General features: G+C 31.4%; 1 protein-coding gene across 2 annotated transcripts; it reads left to right on the top strand.

Moving 5' to 3' along the window:
• The first annotated feature begins 148 nt into the window (after positions 1-148).
• LOC126843702 (rho GTPase-activating protein 12-like) lies at positions 149-17,701 on the top strand. Of its 2 annotated transcripts, none has more exons than XM_050581395.1 (13): positions 149-483; positions 2,001-3,093; positions 7,019-7,219; positions 7,366-7,596; positions 13,875-14,104; positions 14,193-14,259; positions 14,549-14,692; positions 14,758-14,952; positions 15,063-15,168; positions 15,513-15,653; positions 15,720-16,034; positions 16,756-16,861; positions 16,919-17,700. In XM_050581395.1, the coding sequence occupies exons 2-13, from the start codon at positions 2,029-2,031 to the stop codon at positions 17,088-17,090; spliced, it is 2,973 nt and encodes a 990-aa protein (XP_050437352.1). In that variant the 5' UTR covers positions 149-483; positions 2,001-2,028; the 3' UTR covers positions 17,091-17,700. The 2 variants fall into 2 exon arrangements, with proteins under 2 accessions (XP_050437352.1, XP_050437351.1); XM_050581394.1 differs by lacking the exon at positions 149-483 and adding an exon at positions 534-635 and having other exon boundaries at positions 16,919-17,701.
• Positions 17,702-18,183: the final 482 nt, after the last annotated feature.

Genomic DNA, 18,183 nt, shown 5'->3' with positions numbered 1-18,183 from the left:
AATAGTTGATAAGAATACCGTGTTATCATAGCCGGCCAGTGTCGTGAAAAAACTTGCGACGACGGACGGGGGTGACGTTCAGAGCGCGATCTGACGGCATTCCGTCGCGTCCGCTTGTCACAATCGCCCGAAATCGCGTGCAATAGCCAATAATATCAAAACACTGTAATCGCGTATGTTCGTGGTGCGGTCGGTGATTTTTTTTTCTCTCATTATTATCGCAACAACAACACGGTCGAACAATAACAAATCGCGAAAATACATGTTATATTGTGTGCGCCCGTGAGACGTGAGTCACGTCCATTCGCAAGTGTCTACTGTTCGTGCGTGTGTGTGGATGTGCCACCAATCGATTGAAAACGCAACGTCTGTGCCGGAATTTTGATATTTTCATCGATTGCCAACAAGTGATTTTTGGGAAAATATTCGACCGCCACTTCAAGGTCGTCGACAATGGGATTTTCGCACGACATTCTGTAAATGGTAAGACGTTTTCCACGGAATGTTGGTTTTACTAAAACTAGTAATCTAGTTGTCTAATTTTTTTATAGCGTTTGTTCCGAAATTATTAATAGGTGTGGCGTGTAATGAGTTGTATGTTTTTGCACAGTCTTGTTCGTTACGATGACAGTACCGTATGTATAATGTCAACAACACATATTTAGTTTTGCTGATAAGCAGATTACAACTTTATACCTTCGATAGTTTTAAGCCGTTAAACCCATAGCTTATACATTTAAGTATGCCGTATACTCTTGTCTACAGCCGTCATTATTTACATATTATCTACATAGACAGTCTGTCCTGCACCTCACTTTGTTATGTACACAATTTTTTTTTCAATTAAACAGACACAAGAATAAATAATTTTTTTTAATTTGCAATCAACTATTTTAATTTACATTTCTCCGAAATACAACAAAATAAATGTTAAGCTTTATAATTAAATTACTTGAAATTCATGTTAAAATAGTATAGTAACTATTAGGTGGTCTATTTAATTGAATTATATTTTAAATATTTAAAACTCTTATTAACCAAGTAAGAAAAAATCCTAAATTTTGATTTAGTTAACATTAAGAGACCTCAATATGTTTTCTACTTATGTAATATTAAATATTTCTTACAACACTGTAAATAGGTATAATATTAACTAATACTTGGTGTATATTGTTAGTATATTAAAGCTGCTTCAAACTATGTAGCAATATAAACTCAATTTTTTAGGGTTTTTTTTCATTGTATTTTGTTATTAAGTAAATATTAGTGATGGTAATCCGAAAATCGGGAACGCAAATGATAATTTGTAAAAAATAAATATAATATAATAAGTCCTAAATTGGCGTTGGTTTTATCTATAATTGTATTTGTTGGTAATCAATGTACATACTAGAAAATTGTACCCTTATTTATGCAGTCATAAAAAAAATAAAAATAATAAAAATCAATGAATATAAAAAGGCCTTGGTAGTTGTCATTTAAACCTCAAGCTTTAAAAATATAAATTGATGTTAATAGACTCAGGGGCGTGTATATTTTTGTTGTGGAAGCCATTGTACATTATTCAAGTGCAAAAATCAATAACAGTTATTCTAAAGTAATAAAATTAAACAAAACTACTACACCTGCAGTAGAGATATTATATTTCAACTATAGCATTTAATAATAAGTAATTAGGTAATAAATACGAAATCACTGGCTATATAGGACATTATTGAGATATTAGATAACTGTCGATAATAATTGCCAAAAAAATTAAGCAAAATTCTTATTTAAGATTCCAACATTTTAGTCAATATAGCAATATAGCAAAATATATTGACACACAATTGGAAATTGTTGAGTTAAATATATTATAACACTGTTGTTATTGTTGATCTATAAAAATTATTATTAGTATTTAATATTATAAATAATTAAAAAATTTAAACCTCTATTTCATTTTTGTTCTGTTTTATAGCTAATAAGATACCCTAGTTAATTTTTGCTTTTATTTCTAGGTGTCAATCTTACAATGACCGTGGCAAAATGGATATTGCGGACATTAAGGTTAGGGTCCTTTACGATTTTGAGTACAAGACTAGAGAAAATAAGTGTGTTTCCATTAAAGAAGGAGAAAAATTACTGTTACTAAAAAAAACCAATGATGATTGGTGGCAAGTTATACGTAGCTCGGGACGACCGTTCTATGTTCCGGCTACGTTCGTTAAAGAAATACCACGTGCACCTAGTCGGCCTAGTTTGGCCAAGAGCGAGGAGAAGAGCAAATTTGAAAAACCTCAAGTACTGAAACGGACAATTTTTGAAAAGCCTTCAACTCCTTCCTACGAAAACATTCCAATAGAAAACACAACTGTAGTCAATGTCAACGAGCCTGTGGAATATGAAAATCTTGTTGATGACGTGATTAGCAATATTAAACGTGTAGATATTCAAAATGAAAATAATATACTATCTCCGGTTTTAAGTAAAAAGAACAAAACAGTTGTTACACTTAACCAAGAAAATTCTGGCTATTGTCAAGTAAATATTAAAAAATGTGATACTAAACAGCAGCTTTCTTTACAACTGTCTAGCTCGTTAGAGGAACTTGCCCAAGAAATTGAATTGAAGTCAATGCCTCTAAATAAAAATACATTGGGTCAAGATTCATTAAATGCTGATAATTATTCTAAGGTACACAATTTACTTGAAAACATTCGCAAGCCGTCCACTGTATCTACTAAGAATTTGACTGATATTGAAAAACCTGACCCCGGCAATCATGATCTGTTAGCCAAAAATAAACTTTGCTATACTGGCAGCTTTAAAACGAAACATGAACGTGATAAATGGGCCAAAAACATCATGACCAATGGTAACAATATTGATGAAAGTAAACCAGACGACGAAGAATCAATGACAATGATGAGTGATTCTATTATGTCAAAGTCAACATCGACACATGATGCTCATAGCACTAGTGCAGATCTCACTGGTGGATCAACAGACAGTCTTTTAGATGGTGATTCGCTGGGTGTAACCGACAGTGATCAAGATTCATTACGGATACATGGGTCCAAGAAACGAACTTCGTTGGCTAGAAATCGTAGAGTGAGTATTACATTTTTTTAGAACACCCCAGTTTAACTTTGTCATTCTGTAATGGTTAATTACAACTAATTAACTACATTTTGACTTGAATATGCCATCATATATAAACTTAATAAATAAAATAAAAATAATGTCTATTTTGCTCTTCCGTAATCAGTGTTGGATTCAGACACTCGAGGGAGGGGTGGGCTAAGGGTTTATAATAGGAGTTTTAAGCCCAGAGTTCTAGCAAGAGGTTTCAATGTTTTGTGCAACCTACAATACCTTTCTACCTACATCAGTTAGTTGTATGGAACACCCTATGCAGCCCCTATTTAGCCTGTAATTTGAAAAAATACTATTTTCTGTATTATAATAGGACCTCACACCTTTCTAATTTTAGGTGTAATAACTAAATAACATATTAACTGTCTTATTTTGTCTAAAGTAGTCATAAAGTTTTTAAATTTTAGAAATATTTAGAAATAAATATTGTACACTACAATTCACTCACAAGTCACCTCAGTTTTCACTGAGGCATCTAGGACTTGTGTCTGTCGCTGCTCGATTCCGTACGGCCTATGAGTGACCACCCGGGATTTTTAGAGGGCGGTCAATACCGATGTTCTTACCGCTTGTATACTCCCTACCTATTATCTACACACTACTCAAACCTAATCATAAACCAACTAACCAACCAAAAAAAAAAATGTAGGAAAAAATAAATAAAGGTAATAATTATTAAAAAGTAGGTAGAATAATAATTATACCGAGTGAATTCATTTTTAATTAATTTAAATTAAACTTAATTCTTTAGAGCTAAAATTTCTGTTTAATATTGGTGTTGCTTCTTAAATGACAATTATGTAGAAAAACATTGACTTATCTCTTATAGCCTTATGAATCTGCAAGCGGTAATAATTATGATGACCACTTACTCATTATGCCAGTAAATCTTAGTACCTACTCATTAAGCCCCAAAGTTTAAATACGAGCACGTCTACTTAAATAAACTACTACTTAGATAAATCCAAAAAAAAATTTAATTAGTGGGAATCTTCGAAAATTGTTGTTATACTTTTGATACAGTTTCGTTAGACGTATATTCTGTACACTGCGTCTTCAAACAATTTTTCATTAGTCGTTTAATTTTGTTGATAATAATACCATTTCCATACAATGCCCTAAATACTGTTCTGTCTACCTATCGTATTTCTTTCTTCCTCCAATGACTATCTAACGAATGTATAATTAAGAAATCAAATATATTTAATGAGCGATTTGGGGTTTGTAAACCTTTGGGATTTTTTTTACCTTTAAATATAGAATAACCAGCGTAAAAAAAACATTTCTTCTATTTATTACACCAAAACAAACAGTTGCAAACTGATAAGCAAAGTCATGCGTTTTTAATTATAATAATTTTTTTAACTGGTAGATAACCAATAAACTGACCTTCGTTATAAATTGAGAGCAGCCGAATGTTTAATGTCACACAATACGCATTATTAATGGTTAGACGTAAAAAATTGCCTAACTATTTTTAGTCGCTCTTAAAAAAAACAAACCATATTTGTTTTAAATGTAAAAAATATTAATTATTATAACTACAATAGATGTTTGATGTTAGTTGTAATTAAAACTTCGAATATCGCTTTCAATCAGAATAATCTTAAATATTGACTATTTAACATAATATAACGTCTATTTTTAGTAAATATTTGATTATGTAGTCGAAAAACATATGTAAATGACTTGGTAAATGTGCTACGTTTTAGATTTTACACTAGAATTTAGATGATTTGTATTAAAAACGGGTAATAAAGCACAATTTTCCTTAAACTCAAATTTAGTAATGTCTGATATTTTTTGTAGTTGTTTAAATCAATTAATTCCCTTTATATTATTGTTATTTGTGCAATGTCTTTATTAATATATTATTACTTGTATAACACAACAATGCAACAGTTATTCACATTACAAATTATTTTTCAAAAATGTACTTTTTTTAGCGACTTTTCGAGTAGTTCCAAAAACATTCTGACTTTTATCGAGTGCATTTAACGGTAAAGTAAAACCAACAACAACGACAAAGCTATATTTACTTTGTGATTTGCAATTTTTAATATTTTAACTCTGCTATTTTTTTTATCGTCTGTTATTAATTGTAGCTATTAATTCTATCTCGGGCGACAATTCAAATGGTTGTTATCTTGAAAAATATTTTTTTTTATGGAACAGTTGATGTTTAATCAGTTAAAAGCATATTGTGTTATACTAATGAAATTAAATAACAGCGAGAAATTAAAAAAAAACATATCTAATAGACGTAATAACGACTTGTGGGAGGAAATCGCTACATTTGAAACGCTATTTTTTTATTTTTAAACGCGAATTCGTTCTGTTCGATCGATCAAAACAACAATATTAATAATTATAATATTAGATACTTATTATTGTACAAATAAACAAAACAAAGTTGCCCAAAACTTTCCGTGTTCCTAGATATAACCAGGATTAACATAAAATAGTATTATAACGTCATCGGAATCGGTCTTCAGACGGTGTTACTCAATCGTCTGCGCTGTTGGGCACAACAAACTGTGTAGAATTTTCACTTATTTATAATCAATTTGATCGTCCACGTCGCTTTCACGTGTAATGGTTTCCTCGACTCGTCCTAATACACGACGGAAAGAGAGTAAAAATAAAAAAAAACAAAATAGAAAAAAATGTATATAAAAAAACGCCGATGGAAAACAATATTCGCCCGGATTTAATTAACCGTGAAAATCTGCCTGTTCTACTATTTTCACTCGCGTCCATTTATACATTTACAACCGCATTATTATATTTTTATTACACGGGGATCCGATTTGTTTTGACTACATTGAACGCGACCCACATCGAGGCGCAGACGTTTTTTTGTAGCTTCCGTGCGGACCTCGGAAGGTAGCTGTTGTTTTTTTGGTAATGATGTGTTTTTTTCTTTTGTGTCTGGACTCACGACAAAACGTTTTAATTGTTGCTCCGATTTCTTCAAAAAACGGTTCCATATAGAAATCGTATACCGAAGGAACGTTACCGCAGTTGGAAAAATCCCACTGTTTTCCTGTCGAAATCGAAAAATAATATATTTCTCTAGTATCAATTTTGATGACTAAAATTGACCGTAAAAATTACTCCCTTATTGCAATACTTTTTCTTTACAAAATTTTAATTAGTACCTAGGGAGGGCTGATTATTGATATGAGATACAATCTTGATACGTTTATAAAACCATTGTTTCTTTAGTATACATATTAGCGGCATCGTACACATGAACAGCGACAGATTTTATGCGGGATTCCCGCCGTCAACAGAGGAACCATCGTCTTAATTTTTGGACTTGCGGATGATTAACTCTAACGAGGGTACCTCTGTTAACGGCTGGAATCCCGCATAAATTCGTTCGGCGTTCTTGTGTACAGCACCGCGCACCGCATTATCTGTATAATTAAAAATCAATGACAAAACTATAAAGTACTTAAAAATACATTTGGGTACAACATGATTCAGTTATAAATTACAATTACAATGATAGTATCTATTAAAAATTTGGATATTAGATCAATCTTATATAATTATAATTTATAACTTATAAGACATATTGAGTAATGAACCGTACATAAAACCACAATATTTTTGGAATGTTTTTACTTTTTTGCACAAATGTACGTACGATTTCCCATTTCTTGACAACTAACGTTGTAATAGAGATTTTTTGTTACTGCCTGCTTGTTTGTATCAAAGCTTTTTCATTAAAGCTATTTTAGATTTCCAGACATTTGACCATCTCTACCTCACTTAGCCACTCCGTCCCCTCTTCCACTGCTCTCGTTTTTCTTCTTGATAATACGTACGCTTACTTTTTTAACAGTAATTCAATTTTTTCCCTCCGTTTTAGGTCGACTCCTATGCGAAACGTTACCCGGTGCGAAACATTTCTCCGCCCGTGCCCGACGCCAACGCCGTGCACGGTCAGGGTGAGCACATGTTTGGCTCCTGGTACAAGTATTCCACCGACGACAGCAATCGACCATTCTACTACAACGCCAAGACCTGCGAACGCACTTGGTCGTCGCCCAAACGACGTTGCGTCGTCGACGTGAGTAATTCATACCTACTATACATTTTTTGTTTCCCTATCAGTTAGGGAAAAAAACCGTCGGTTTTATTTGTTTAAGCCTATCAAATGTTTGGTATTTACTCATAAATATAGGGTTTAAATTACTTAATTTTCTCACGTCGCAGGAGGACAAGGGAAGCATCAGCCGCCACAGTAGCGTGGGCGTCATTAATTCAGGCAGTCAGAGTTCTTCGCCACTGGCCGAACTCAACGAAGAGTACGAACCCAACGACAGCAACTTCACGCCCGCGCCTAAAGAGAAGAAACCCATCGGCGACACGCCAGCCGGATGGATAATGCAAGCCGACCCATCGTCTGGACTGCCGTGCTTCGTTAATCGGTCGACCGGAGCTAAGGTAATAGATATATACATCACTTAATTAATATTTAGTTTACACAGTTACTGAACAAATTACTACCCAATTACGCCAAAAACTATGTCCCTCTTTTTTTTTTACCTTCTTATAACCCTCCTTATATATTTTTTACCCTTTACCAAAGTATATGCTTACTTCATAGTAGTAATGATTATGGTGTGTTTGAGAAAAATTTTCATTTTGTCATAAAATTATAATTTTTTGTAGCTTCGGAGTTGATTTAACAACAGTGTTTGTTCTAAGGAGGGAATACATAATATTAGAATGCGGAATGCATACTTTTTTTAAACCTGACTATTTTACTGAATTTTACTTAAGGATACAGGCTTAATGAATTTTGTAACTTGATCGCAAAATGAATCTTTAAAATATTAATAACAAATAAAAACTTACCCGACTTCCGTGGTTATTGATCTGAAATTTGGACATTAATGTAATGTGACTTATAACATTTAGTAATTATATTACTGTTATAATATGTATAAATAAAGTACTAGTAAAAAATTAGTAAAAAATTGATAACTATTGTAGTACAATTAATATTAGGTCAGAGTTCATCAAAGTAGCACTTGTAAAGTCTTAAGTTACTAGTATGAAATAAGTTATACGACTTAAACTTAATTTAAAGAGTCAGCGGACTATTTTAAATGCGTGTTAAGCATTGATTTTAAAACATAAATATAACAGATAACCTATTATAAAATCAATGTTTAAGGTCAGGAATGACAATTGTAAATTTTGATTGATAGTAAGGCAATAAAGCGAGTCAAATATTATGTTATTGAAATCATCTAGATGTATAGCTGAATTTTGATGTAATATAAAATAGGGTGAGCATTCTCACATTTCGTTTATACTTATTCTTAATTGGCTAAATGAAAACCAAATGACACCTCAAATGTATCCCAAAACATGGTTATATTATTTCTACTTAGTAAACTTTAAGTTCTTGCTAGTTTGATTACTGCCTAATATTTTCCTTTCCCCTCACTTTTACATTATGTTATAATGGGTTTTGACTTAGTTACGGTCTAATCCTATATGATATAGTCTATGCTATAATATTATCATTCGTTTCTATTTGGATGTATGAACTGTTGTAAATGCTGGTCAGTTGATATGAAAATAGAACATACGATTAATGTAGCGAAACGAGAATGTCGAGGTAGACATTTAGAGTGACTGAGCAAAGATGGTCTGAAATATATATAATATGAAAGATAGTTTAAAAATAATGATGTCGTGTGTAATGGAAAAAGCTATGTTTCAGTTTATAGAATTCTAAAGTCACAAAATAAAATAAAGCGTTTATTTGGTGGGCCCCATCGACTATTGATAATCAAAATAAGTGATTTATTTCAGTTATAAATCCTATATCTTTAAAAAATCCCAGCCCAATTAAGTTGGTTTGTGTTTGCTTAATTATTCCAATAAAGCTCATATTTTTTGGTAATTTTCCACTAATCATTACTCGAATCCAGAATTGTCCTTTCTACAAAATATGTCTCAAGAGTTTTATTTTTGCTGGGGAGTGGAGGGTTGAGTATACATTTTAGTAATAAAATGTTAAGTTAATGAAAATAATTTTCATTATATAATTTAAAATAAATATGGGTCGGTTTTGATAAAACGCTTAGGAAATGAGTCATAGTATATTTACATTTTTTATTCAATCAACGGCGGTTTAAATATTTGACGGATAATAGATTTCTCTAATCAAAGACAAAGTACAATGTCTGATTTGCCTCTAAATTAACATAACGATGGCCAAAATAATTAAGTTACAATGAGAATTAAGCGTAATTTATATCAATGATTTATTTATTTTATAGCTGTATTTGTTTCAATAAACAAAAATGTGTATAATCTAATAAGGAGTAGTAAGAAGATTTTTTTGGAAAATTGGAAAATGATGCAAAGATCAAGAGGTTTTACGAAAATTGGCTATACTGCAATCCTTAATACACATGAGGGATACAGACAATTAAAACCCAAGATTTGCATCGGGGCTAAAATACAAAATGTAACACGGCACAGTTTTTATAGAACAAATAAATATTTCTTAGGCGCTCCAATTTCAACACGTAACTTTTAGCATTATCAGGTTTGGTGGGGCTGAAAAAATGACGTTAGCTGTTTCCTGATGATGTCGACCACTGTTTGTGAATGGTAGCTAGGTATGATTTACTTCTGTCGATGCAATGAAACTCTATATGAACTTTACCCTTCCATAATTAATAAAGGCGGTGTGACGCGATGACTGTTTAATAAAAAAAAAAATATATATATATATATACAATAAATTATGCTCATAAAAATAACTGTAGCGTACGCGGGCTCTTATGCGGGCTCGTGTTTCGATTGAACGATCGTCTGTAGTTAAGCCTGTAAACCCAGGGTTTTATACAAAATTGTCGTATTTCAAACGTTTTAAATAATGTTTCTTTTTTATCTAAAACTACTAATATCCGAATATATTTTACTTTAGAATGAGTAAAAATTCGTGTAATCCTGCGGTTTGTCTCTAATCTTCATACTGACGTCAAAAATGATTTATTATTTAATAAATAAATTATGATTGGTTATTACATGATATTAGTTTACAATATCTGTAAACCTCTTTTGTATCTATAATAATAATATAACATAATTATTATTAGTATGGTCATTAACGTGTATAACGTTTGGCTTATGTAGTAATTGATAATACACGTTTCACATGCTATACCAAACCTGTTGATTTAACAGATTATAAAAAATGTGTATTAATTTTCACTTTTATTTTAATTTACTGCATACTTTGCAACATAAAACAACTGCACTCGCTTAGGATTATTACAATGATAATATCTGCGCCGATTGTATAAAATATACTAATTATGATTTCTAATAAAAGCTTAATACGAATATATTAGGTATAGTGTAAAAGATAATATTAAATATTTGTGATTTACTTTTTCTAATATGCATATCGTCGCTCGATTTCTTATCAACATTGCCAGCCGTTTCTAATTCAACCTAGGCGATAATAATTATTAACTGTATTATTCAAGTTATCAATTTTTTTATGGCCTTTTATTTATACAAATTTAATTTTATTATCAATTATCATCTTTAATGTTTATTAATCTGGGACACGGCGAATATTCGAACAAATATACTCATCAAGGCTACTCGTGGACGTGGGTAATGGGTACTACTTATTTGTAGTATTTAAAATAATCACCAAGGTAAATAAAAATTAAGTCAACCGAGATGCATCTGTTTGAATCCTTTCATTTTTTTCCGGTTTTAATATCCTTTTTACAATTAATATATGTATTATGTAAATTTACATTATTCGTGTAGCATATACATGCCTGTAACTAGCAGCGTAGTCTAATTTATAAATATAAATCTTGATAAAGTCTACGAATATACTTTATAATGTGTTTAAGTCCCATTGCTGAAGCTTGATTATTTATTATGCATATCATGAAAATAAGTTTTATTACCGAACAAGTTTTGACAAAAATTAGTCAAATGGTTCATAAATGTATCATATATAAAAACCGGTTCTCCTATTCGTATCATAGTCGCTATTGGAAATTTTTCCAAATTTTCGATTTGCGGTTTTATGCATTTTATTCAACTGCAAAAAACCGAAAGAGAAAGAGATCTTTTTTTATAAGCAGAAATCATCACAGTATGCATTATAATAATACATTATATAAAGATTAAGCGCCAGTAGATAAATAACAGTGAAATAGTTAATATAAATTTTAAAAAATATATAATGATATAATATAATGTAATTGTATTATAGTATAATTATGTGTAAATAACCTACACATAAGCACATTATTCGTATAGTTTTATATTATGTTCTTAACGAAGGCTGAGAGTAAACGAATTTTCTTCTGTCTAAAATACTTATCTGAATTAACGTGTTCTAATAATCATAATTAAAAACTTACCATTGACGATTTTTATATAATACTAATCGTTAATAGTACCTATAATATATATTTAATAATTATGAGAGTAATGTAGAGTTTACAACGCTGTTGATTGATGTCATATTATTTTTTTAGAAATAAAAACATTTAACTTTTATCATAATATAAACGTTTAGTCTTACAGTAGTAGATTTCATAAATACTTGTAATGTGGTTTGCAAAACGGTACCTAGATCAAAAATTAAAACATCTAATTTCGTACTGCTATTATATATATTATATTTATTTTAAGGGGCTTTAACCCAGCATCTAAAATATTAAGGCAATATCTTAATCACATGTGGATAAGCTGTATAAATAAGTAAATCCCTTGTATAAATTGTTGAGAATTCATGTTAACAGAATCAAAATCTGAATTAGCGTCTTAGCTGTTATAAAACTTGGAACAATAATTATTTTTATTTTACTATTGACAATACATTTTTATTTTATTATTAATTTGCCTCCTGGTATACAATTAAATAACGATTGATTAATATATTACATACATAGTATTAACCGTCACGGCACCACTAAAATGATCTAAGTCCTCTTCTCTAGTAATCTATTTTCTTTTCAAATAATTTGGTATATTATAATATAATCGTGTCTTAATATTGTGGCATAGTCGTCTATGTAATGTAACCGCGGTCATAACTGTTCATGAATGTTTTTGTTTTTTATACATGTTTAGTTCTTTGTAATTTTGTATAACTTTTCTTGTACCGACTACCGGTAATTGAAAAATTAAATAATCAGACACAATAAGTATAATGCGCATATAACGTGTATGAATGAAACGCATTACAAAAGAACAAAGCAAATAAAACAATTTATCTATAAAGTAATGATTCGTTTTGTGGAAAAAAACATGTTTTTTTTTTTTTAAGTAGCTTAGAGGATGAATAAAATTGATGATTTACAATGTCTGACGGGTCTTTTAAGCCATCGTCACTTCTAAATCCTATGGTGTATTCCATATTTTGAAAATGCTTGTTTTCCGATCCTATTCGCCTTGTCCTTTGATGAAATTTAACGTACGTCTACTAATTTTTGTCTGCGTTTTCTATGTTTTTTTTTTTTGTTTCCTGTATTATAATTATATAGTTTTAAAGGTTAATATTGTTATCGCGAGTAAAAATAACCGGGTCATGGCATTTAAAAATGCCAACAGTTTTGCGAGCCAATAGAGAAGCAACCGCCTTTCCGCTTCTCGTGCAAAGTGCGCTTCTCTCTATCGCAGTCGTCGCCAGCGCTATAATAATAATAATAATCATCATCACCATAATAACGACTGTCGTGATGTCATAAAGACAATAAGCGCCGATCTGTGTGTGTGTGTGTGTGATGCTCCCGTTGGTGTCGGCGTGTGTCGATTACTCTAGTTAGTGCGTTTCCAAACGCGGATGCGGCTACTGTCATGTCATGTTCTTATCGACGGAAGTGTTTGGTGACGAAAATCATTGTCATCCGTTTTCGTTAGCGTTGTTGTGGCGACCATGGAAGCGGACGTGGTCAGGTGGCTGCAGCGCCTCAGGTACACGGTGGCTGAAGAACACGAACCGTCGTGGGTCCGGTCGGCCGGCTCGCATTCGGTGATGGACTCTGTCGTCGACGACCTGTTCGATTTCGAGTCGACCGCCACCAGCGTTTCGTCGGACTTGGAGTGTCTCGACGTGGCCGACGAAGACTGTGGACGGCCGTCGTGCTCGCCAATGGACACCGCTGCGGAAGAGACGTCCGACACCTGCGAAGTGCTGTGGACCGACGTTAACGCTTGGAGAAGAGAGTTGTGGGAAAACGCTTTTTACGATGAAGACACAGAAGACGACGGCGACGAGCAACAGTTCGAGGTAGAAAGACACTGCGAACGACGTGGTAGACGACGCTCAACAGATTTCTGACTGTCGGCAGTAACTTATTGATGACCATAGTCTTAACTAAAGTGAACCTATTAACTATTCTGTTAGACATTAGGTGGACGGGCTCGACATTTTAAGCTATGAAAAATGTACTCTTCTGACTTATTACTTCTATTACGAGTAAAAATGTTCTGAATTTCTAACTTAATGTAATGATGGTATATACTGATAGACATTTCATCAGTTCAATGTGATTGATATATTAGTATCATCGTTACTTCAGTACTGTTATGATGTTACATCTGATTCATATGTCCATTGGGGGAGGTGGAATTGTGTATTGGGGAAGAAAGCGACTAGGTACTTTTTCCTTTGAGTGTGTTTTATGATTAACGTGTTTTTGTCTTTTGGTTTTCAGTGGTTCACATCGAAAGACTTTGAAGGCAGGTCGTATTACTTCGAAGAGAATAGCAATGAGTCCTCGTGGAATTTGCCCGAAGCTGGTGGTGGTGGCGGCGGTGACAATAGTAGTGCGACCACCAATGACCAAAGTCCTACTACACCTACAGCTAAAGCGGACTTGGAGGACTCGTCGTCGTCATTACGGTCAAACAAAAGCAGTCACGAAAAAAAAGATGACGAATCGAAGTAAATACCTGTTGTTTTTGTTAGAGGGGAGGGGGCCATAAAAAAAATTGTGTTTTAATCATTTAAGTGGTATTGATTATATTTTCAGAAGTCCCACATCAACGCCTCATGCCAACGTCTCTCGAAATTGGCCTCAACTCTGGGGCGGCCATATGGTAATTTTGAGCTGGCTGACTAGCTCTTTGTTTTTATCTTATAAATCAAAATAGTAAAAAGAGTATGGAATAACAGTAATTTATTGACAGAGTAGAAAGAAGAGAATGAAGATAGCCGACACAATTTGTGGTGGTATAAGGAGTAAGAAAAAATAAAGTGATGATTTTATTGTGAGGTTTATAGTAAGAGTTCTAGGCAAAGTTAACATTTTACTCTCTAACTAAAAAAATTGTAATCTAAAACCCTTGATTTATAGTATATACTAACCAGTATTGTCTCTTCTTGTAGTGCGTTCTAAAAGAAGGCCCATTGAATCGAACAAAAATGACTGAAAACGGCAAACGCCTCAGAAAAAATTGGACAACATCACATGTTATACTTACCGAACTATTTTTGTTGTTTTTCAAAGATGCCAAATCGTTTTTAGCGATGGTAAAATAAAAATAATCAATTTGGTCTGTTTTACAGCCATTAATTGGAAAAATGTTTATTTATAGAAAAATGGCAACGGAAGACCGGAACTCTCCGTTGATCTAAATGGTGCTTTAGTTTACCCAGCTGACAAGGTATCCAGTCGCAAAAATGTGTATGTTATCAGCACAGTACTCGGGACACAAGTGTTGTTTCAGGACGAATGCAACGTTCAAGCTCAATCTTGGGTCAGCGCTATACAAGCAGCCATATCGAATCTAGTAAATAATTATTATTACATATTTAATACCGCCAGATATAGACTAAATAATAATAATACTATGGACTAAATGTTTTCATACTTAGTGTTTTTGTATTGTTATTATTCTAGCCGAGTAGTTTTGACACATATCCACGGATGCCCAACGCTCGATCCAAAGACTCACCGGATACTGAAAAGGGCAATACCAAACTCAGTAGAAATAAATCCCTAAAATGTAAGTTACCCACAACTTATTTAGTCAGTTTAGGACACACTAGTTAACACAATGTGCATTAAGGTCACATCCTGTGAAGGGTAGGGAGATAATAAAACAGGAAAAATGAGTGTGTTTATCAATTTAGTTTAATAAAAATGATGTGAAGTCTGCCGAGCAATGATTAGATTACATGTAATCACTATTATATCTATTCTATTTTACTGACGAGATAGTTTTTTTGTAAATTTGTTTTCAATTTGTATATTTTTATTATTACTAAAGTATTTTTGCTAAGTATAGGAAGATGATAAAGTCATGGTTGGTTTTAGCAATTGATAATTTTAAAACTTTATTTTTTGTAGTGAAACTCAAGGATGGAGGAAGCATTGAAGACCTAACATCAAACAATATGGAACGTCAAACTAAAATAAAAGCTCGTTTACGCAAATTTTTCCATCGACGGCCTACAATGGAGTCTTTGGTTAAAAAAGGAATATGGAAAGGTACTTCTTTCAATATTTTAATCTATAAAAATATGAATTATAATTTTACCTATCTATTTTTTGTAGATGAGGCTGCTTTCGGGTGTTTTTTAGAACAAGTAGTCGGTACCGAACATCCCCGTGTTCCAGCTTTTGTGCAGCGATGTATAACTGTTATTGAAAGTAGCGAAGAAAACTTGAAGACTGACGGATTGTACCGTGCATCGGGTAACCTGTCACAAGTACAAAAGATACGACTACAAGTTGATCAAAATAATTTGTCGGTCATTGACCAAGAAGAGGATGTACACGTACTAACGGGTGCTCTAAAATTATTCTTCAGAGAACTCAAAGAACCATTAATACCTTATCACTCTTTCCGTAAAGCAATTTCTGCTGGAAGTAAGTATACAGAAACAAAACATTTAAAAAGTATTTTGGTTTTTAATAAATTTGTTTCATATATTTTTAACGATTGACTATTTCTTTGCATTAGTTTTATATTTAAGTAACACTAGTGTTGTAAAAACAAAAATTAGTAGAGATGTAGTAGCACACAGGAGCTCAAAGTTTAAATCCCATCCAAGCTGTTAATTTTTTTGTACATTTTACATTTTAAACTAAATCTAAAGCCTACTCCGCGGTGTGCTCATAAGTTGAAAAATCCGCATGATGATCGGATAAGCGGTTCTAGAGCCAACCTGTGATAAAGATTCTCATTTCACATTTATTTATCTATATAAGTAAATTAGACATAACTAAAAATACAATTTTATTTATAATTTGAGTTTTTATTTTAATAATTACCAGGTTTGGACAAATATTTAATATATTTTCTTTTGAATACTAACTAATTATTATGGGTTCAACACAATCATTGGATAAGTGTGATCCTAATTTAATGTGTCCCATTGAACTTTGGTTTTGATCTAACCTTTTTGTTTCAAAGACACAGCAAGTCAAGACTTAAACCTTAGATTTTTGTATTTATTTAATTTTAATATAAAATTATTATGAATATATTTTAGTAACAAATAAAACGACAACAAATTTTTCTTTAAACTAAATATGAGATATTATACTATTATGAGATAATATTAAATATGTGTTTGTTATTTTTCAGTAAGTCATAGTCGGAAAGACAAGTTGTTGCATTTTCGTGACATAACAAAATCGTTACCAGCACCAAACTATGATACCCTAAAATTCCTATTAAAACACTTATTGAAGTAATATAAACAATTTTTTAGTTTTTCAGTAAATTATTTTGTTTTTATATTTTTTAGGGTGACCAGTTACAAAGAGTTTAATCGCATGCAAATACCGAATTTAGCTATTGTTTTCGGGCCAACTCTCATGTGGCCAGAAACAGAGTCTACCAACATGGCCATCGACTTGATGCAACAAAACATGGTGATCGAGGCACTGTTGGTTGATTTTGATAACATTTTTAGATGAAAATAGGAATCCATACATTTAGTTTATAATAGTGTTCTGTTAGTGAAACCATACATTCCAAAAAATTTACTCTCATGTTAATTTTAAAATTTTCTTATTAATACCTAAGACTGACAAATATAATTGACATTTAGTGCAGGATAATAATTGTTGGATATTAATAATACTTTATTTTTTTAGAAAGTTATTAAAGAAGTTAACCAGTTTTTAATTATATACATTTACCGCTTACATATTATTATGACATACTACTATTATGGGCGAGGTATTATGTATGTATTTTTAACTAAGAATCACGTACCTATGACAGAGTAATTTTATTATTATTATTACGTATTTTATTTGTGTATAGTTACATTCAAATTGTAACACTGATACAATTACAATATTTATTTTCATTCTCACCATTTTTATCCTATTAGTTGTTTTTTTTTTTTTAATGTAATTACCCATAGATAAGATTATTTTTGTTACTGTTTCTTTTTGATTTAGTTTTATTTTAGATATTATTCTTATTAGAAATTTATTTTTCTGTGAATATTTTATATATAAATGGTTATTTTTGACTTAAATATGCACATATTATCAGCGATTTTTAATCGCATCAAATATATTACGTTAAATATAAAATACAAATTTTTTTTTTTTTAATTTAGCATGACAGTGTAACCATAATATGACTATCGTCCAGCTTATTTTTTAATGCAAAGGTGCCCAAAGTCTGATAACTATAATAAATAACAATGATTAATATTGATAAATGACAACTAAATACCAAACATGGGAGTTATTAAAATAACAAATAAATCAATTTTTGAAAATAACTAATTACTTAAATTATATTTTTATTTTAATATTTCAAATAACTTGTTATTTTAAGTACAAATTTATATGATTTTATTAATTAAATAATTTTTTCTGTTATTTACATTTTTTTAAAGAAAAATGTGTTAAAATTAATTTCTTCATATAAATAAAATTATTATATTCATTATTCAGTTTTTATTTAAATAAATTTTTATTAAAGAATTTTGTATTTAATAAATCCCAAGTTAACTGAATGCAACACTTAGAAAAAAGAAAATATTGCTAC

This window comes from Adelges cooleyi, unplaced genomic scaffold (genome assembly GCF_023614345.1).
Source record: "Adelges cooleyi isolate 19-005CV unplaced genomic scaffold, UGA_ACOO_1.1 ACOO_flye_CR_arks_rails_tigmint_CR_PRNA_574, whole genome shotgun sequence".
Classification (NCBI taxonomy): domain Eukaryota; kingdom Metazoa; phylum Arthropoda; class Insecta; order Hemiptera; family Adelgidae; genus Adelges; species Adelges cooleyi.
Note: the sequence above shows the minus strand (reverse complement) of the source record. Positions and strands in the feature narration are given on the sequence as shown.

Coding starts and splice junctions, on each gene's coding strand:
- LOC126843702 (XM_050581394.1), top strand. Junction 15,169..15,512: donor TAGAAATAAATCCCTAAAAT/GTAAGTTACCCA, acceptor TATTTTTTGTAG/TGAAACTCAAGGATGGAGGA. Junction 16,035..16,755: donor TAAAGCAATTTCTGCTGGAA/GTAAGTATACAG, acceptor GTTATTTTTCAG/TAAGTCATAGTCGGAAAGAC.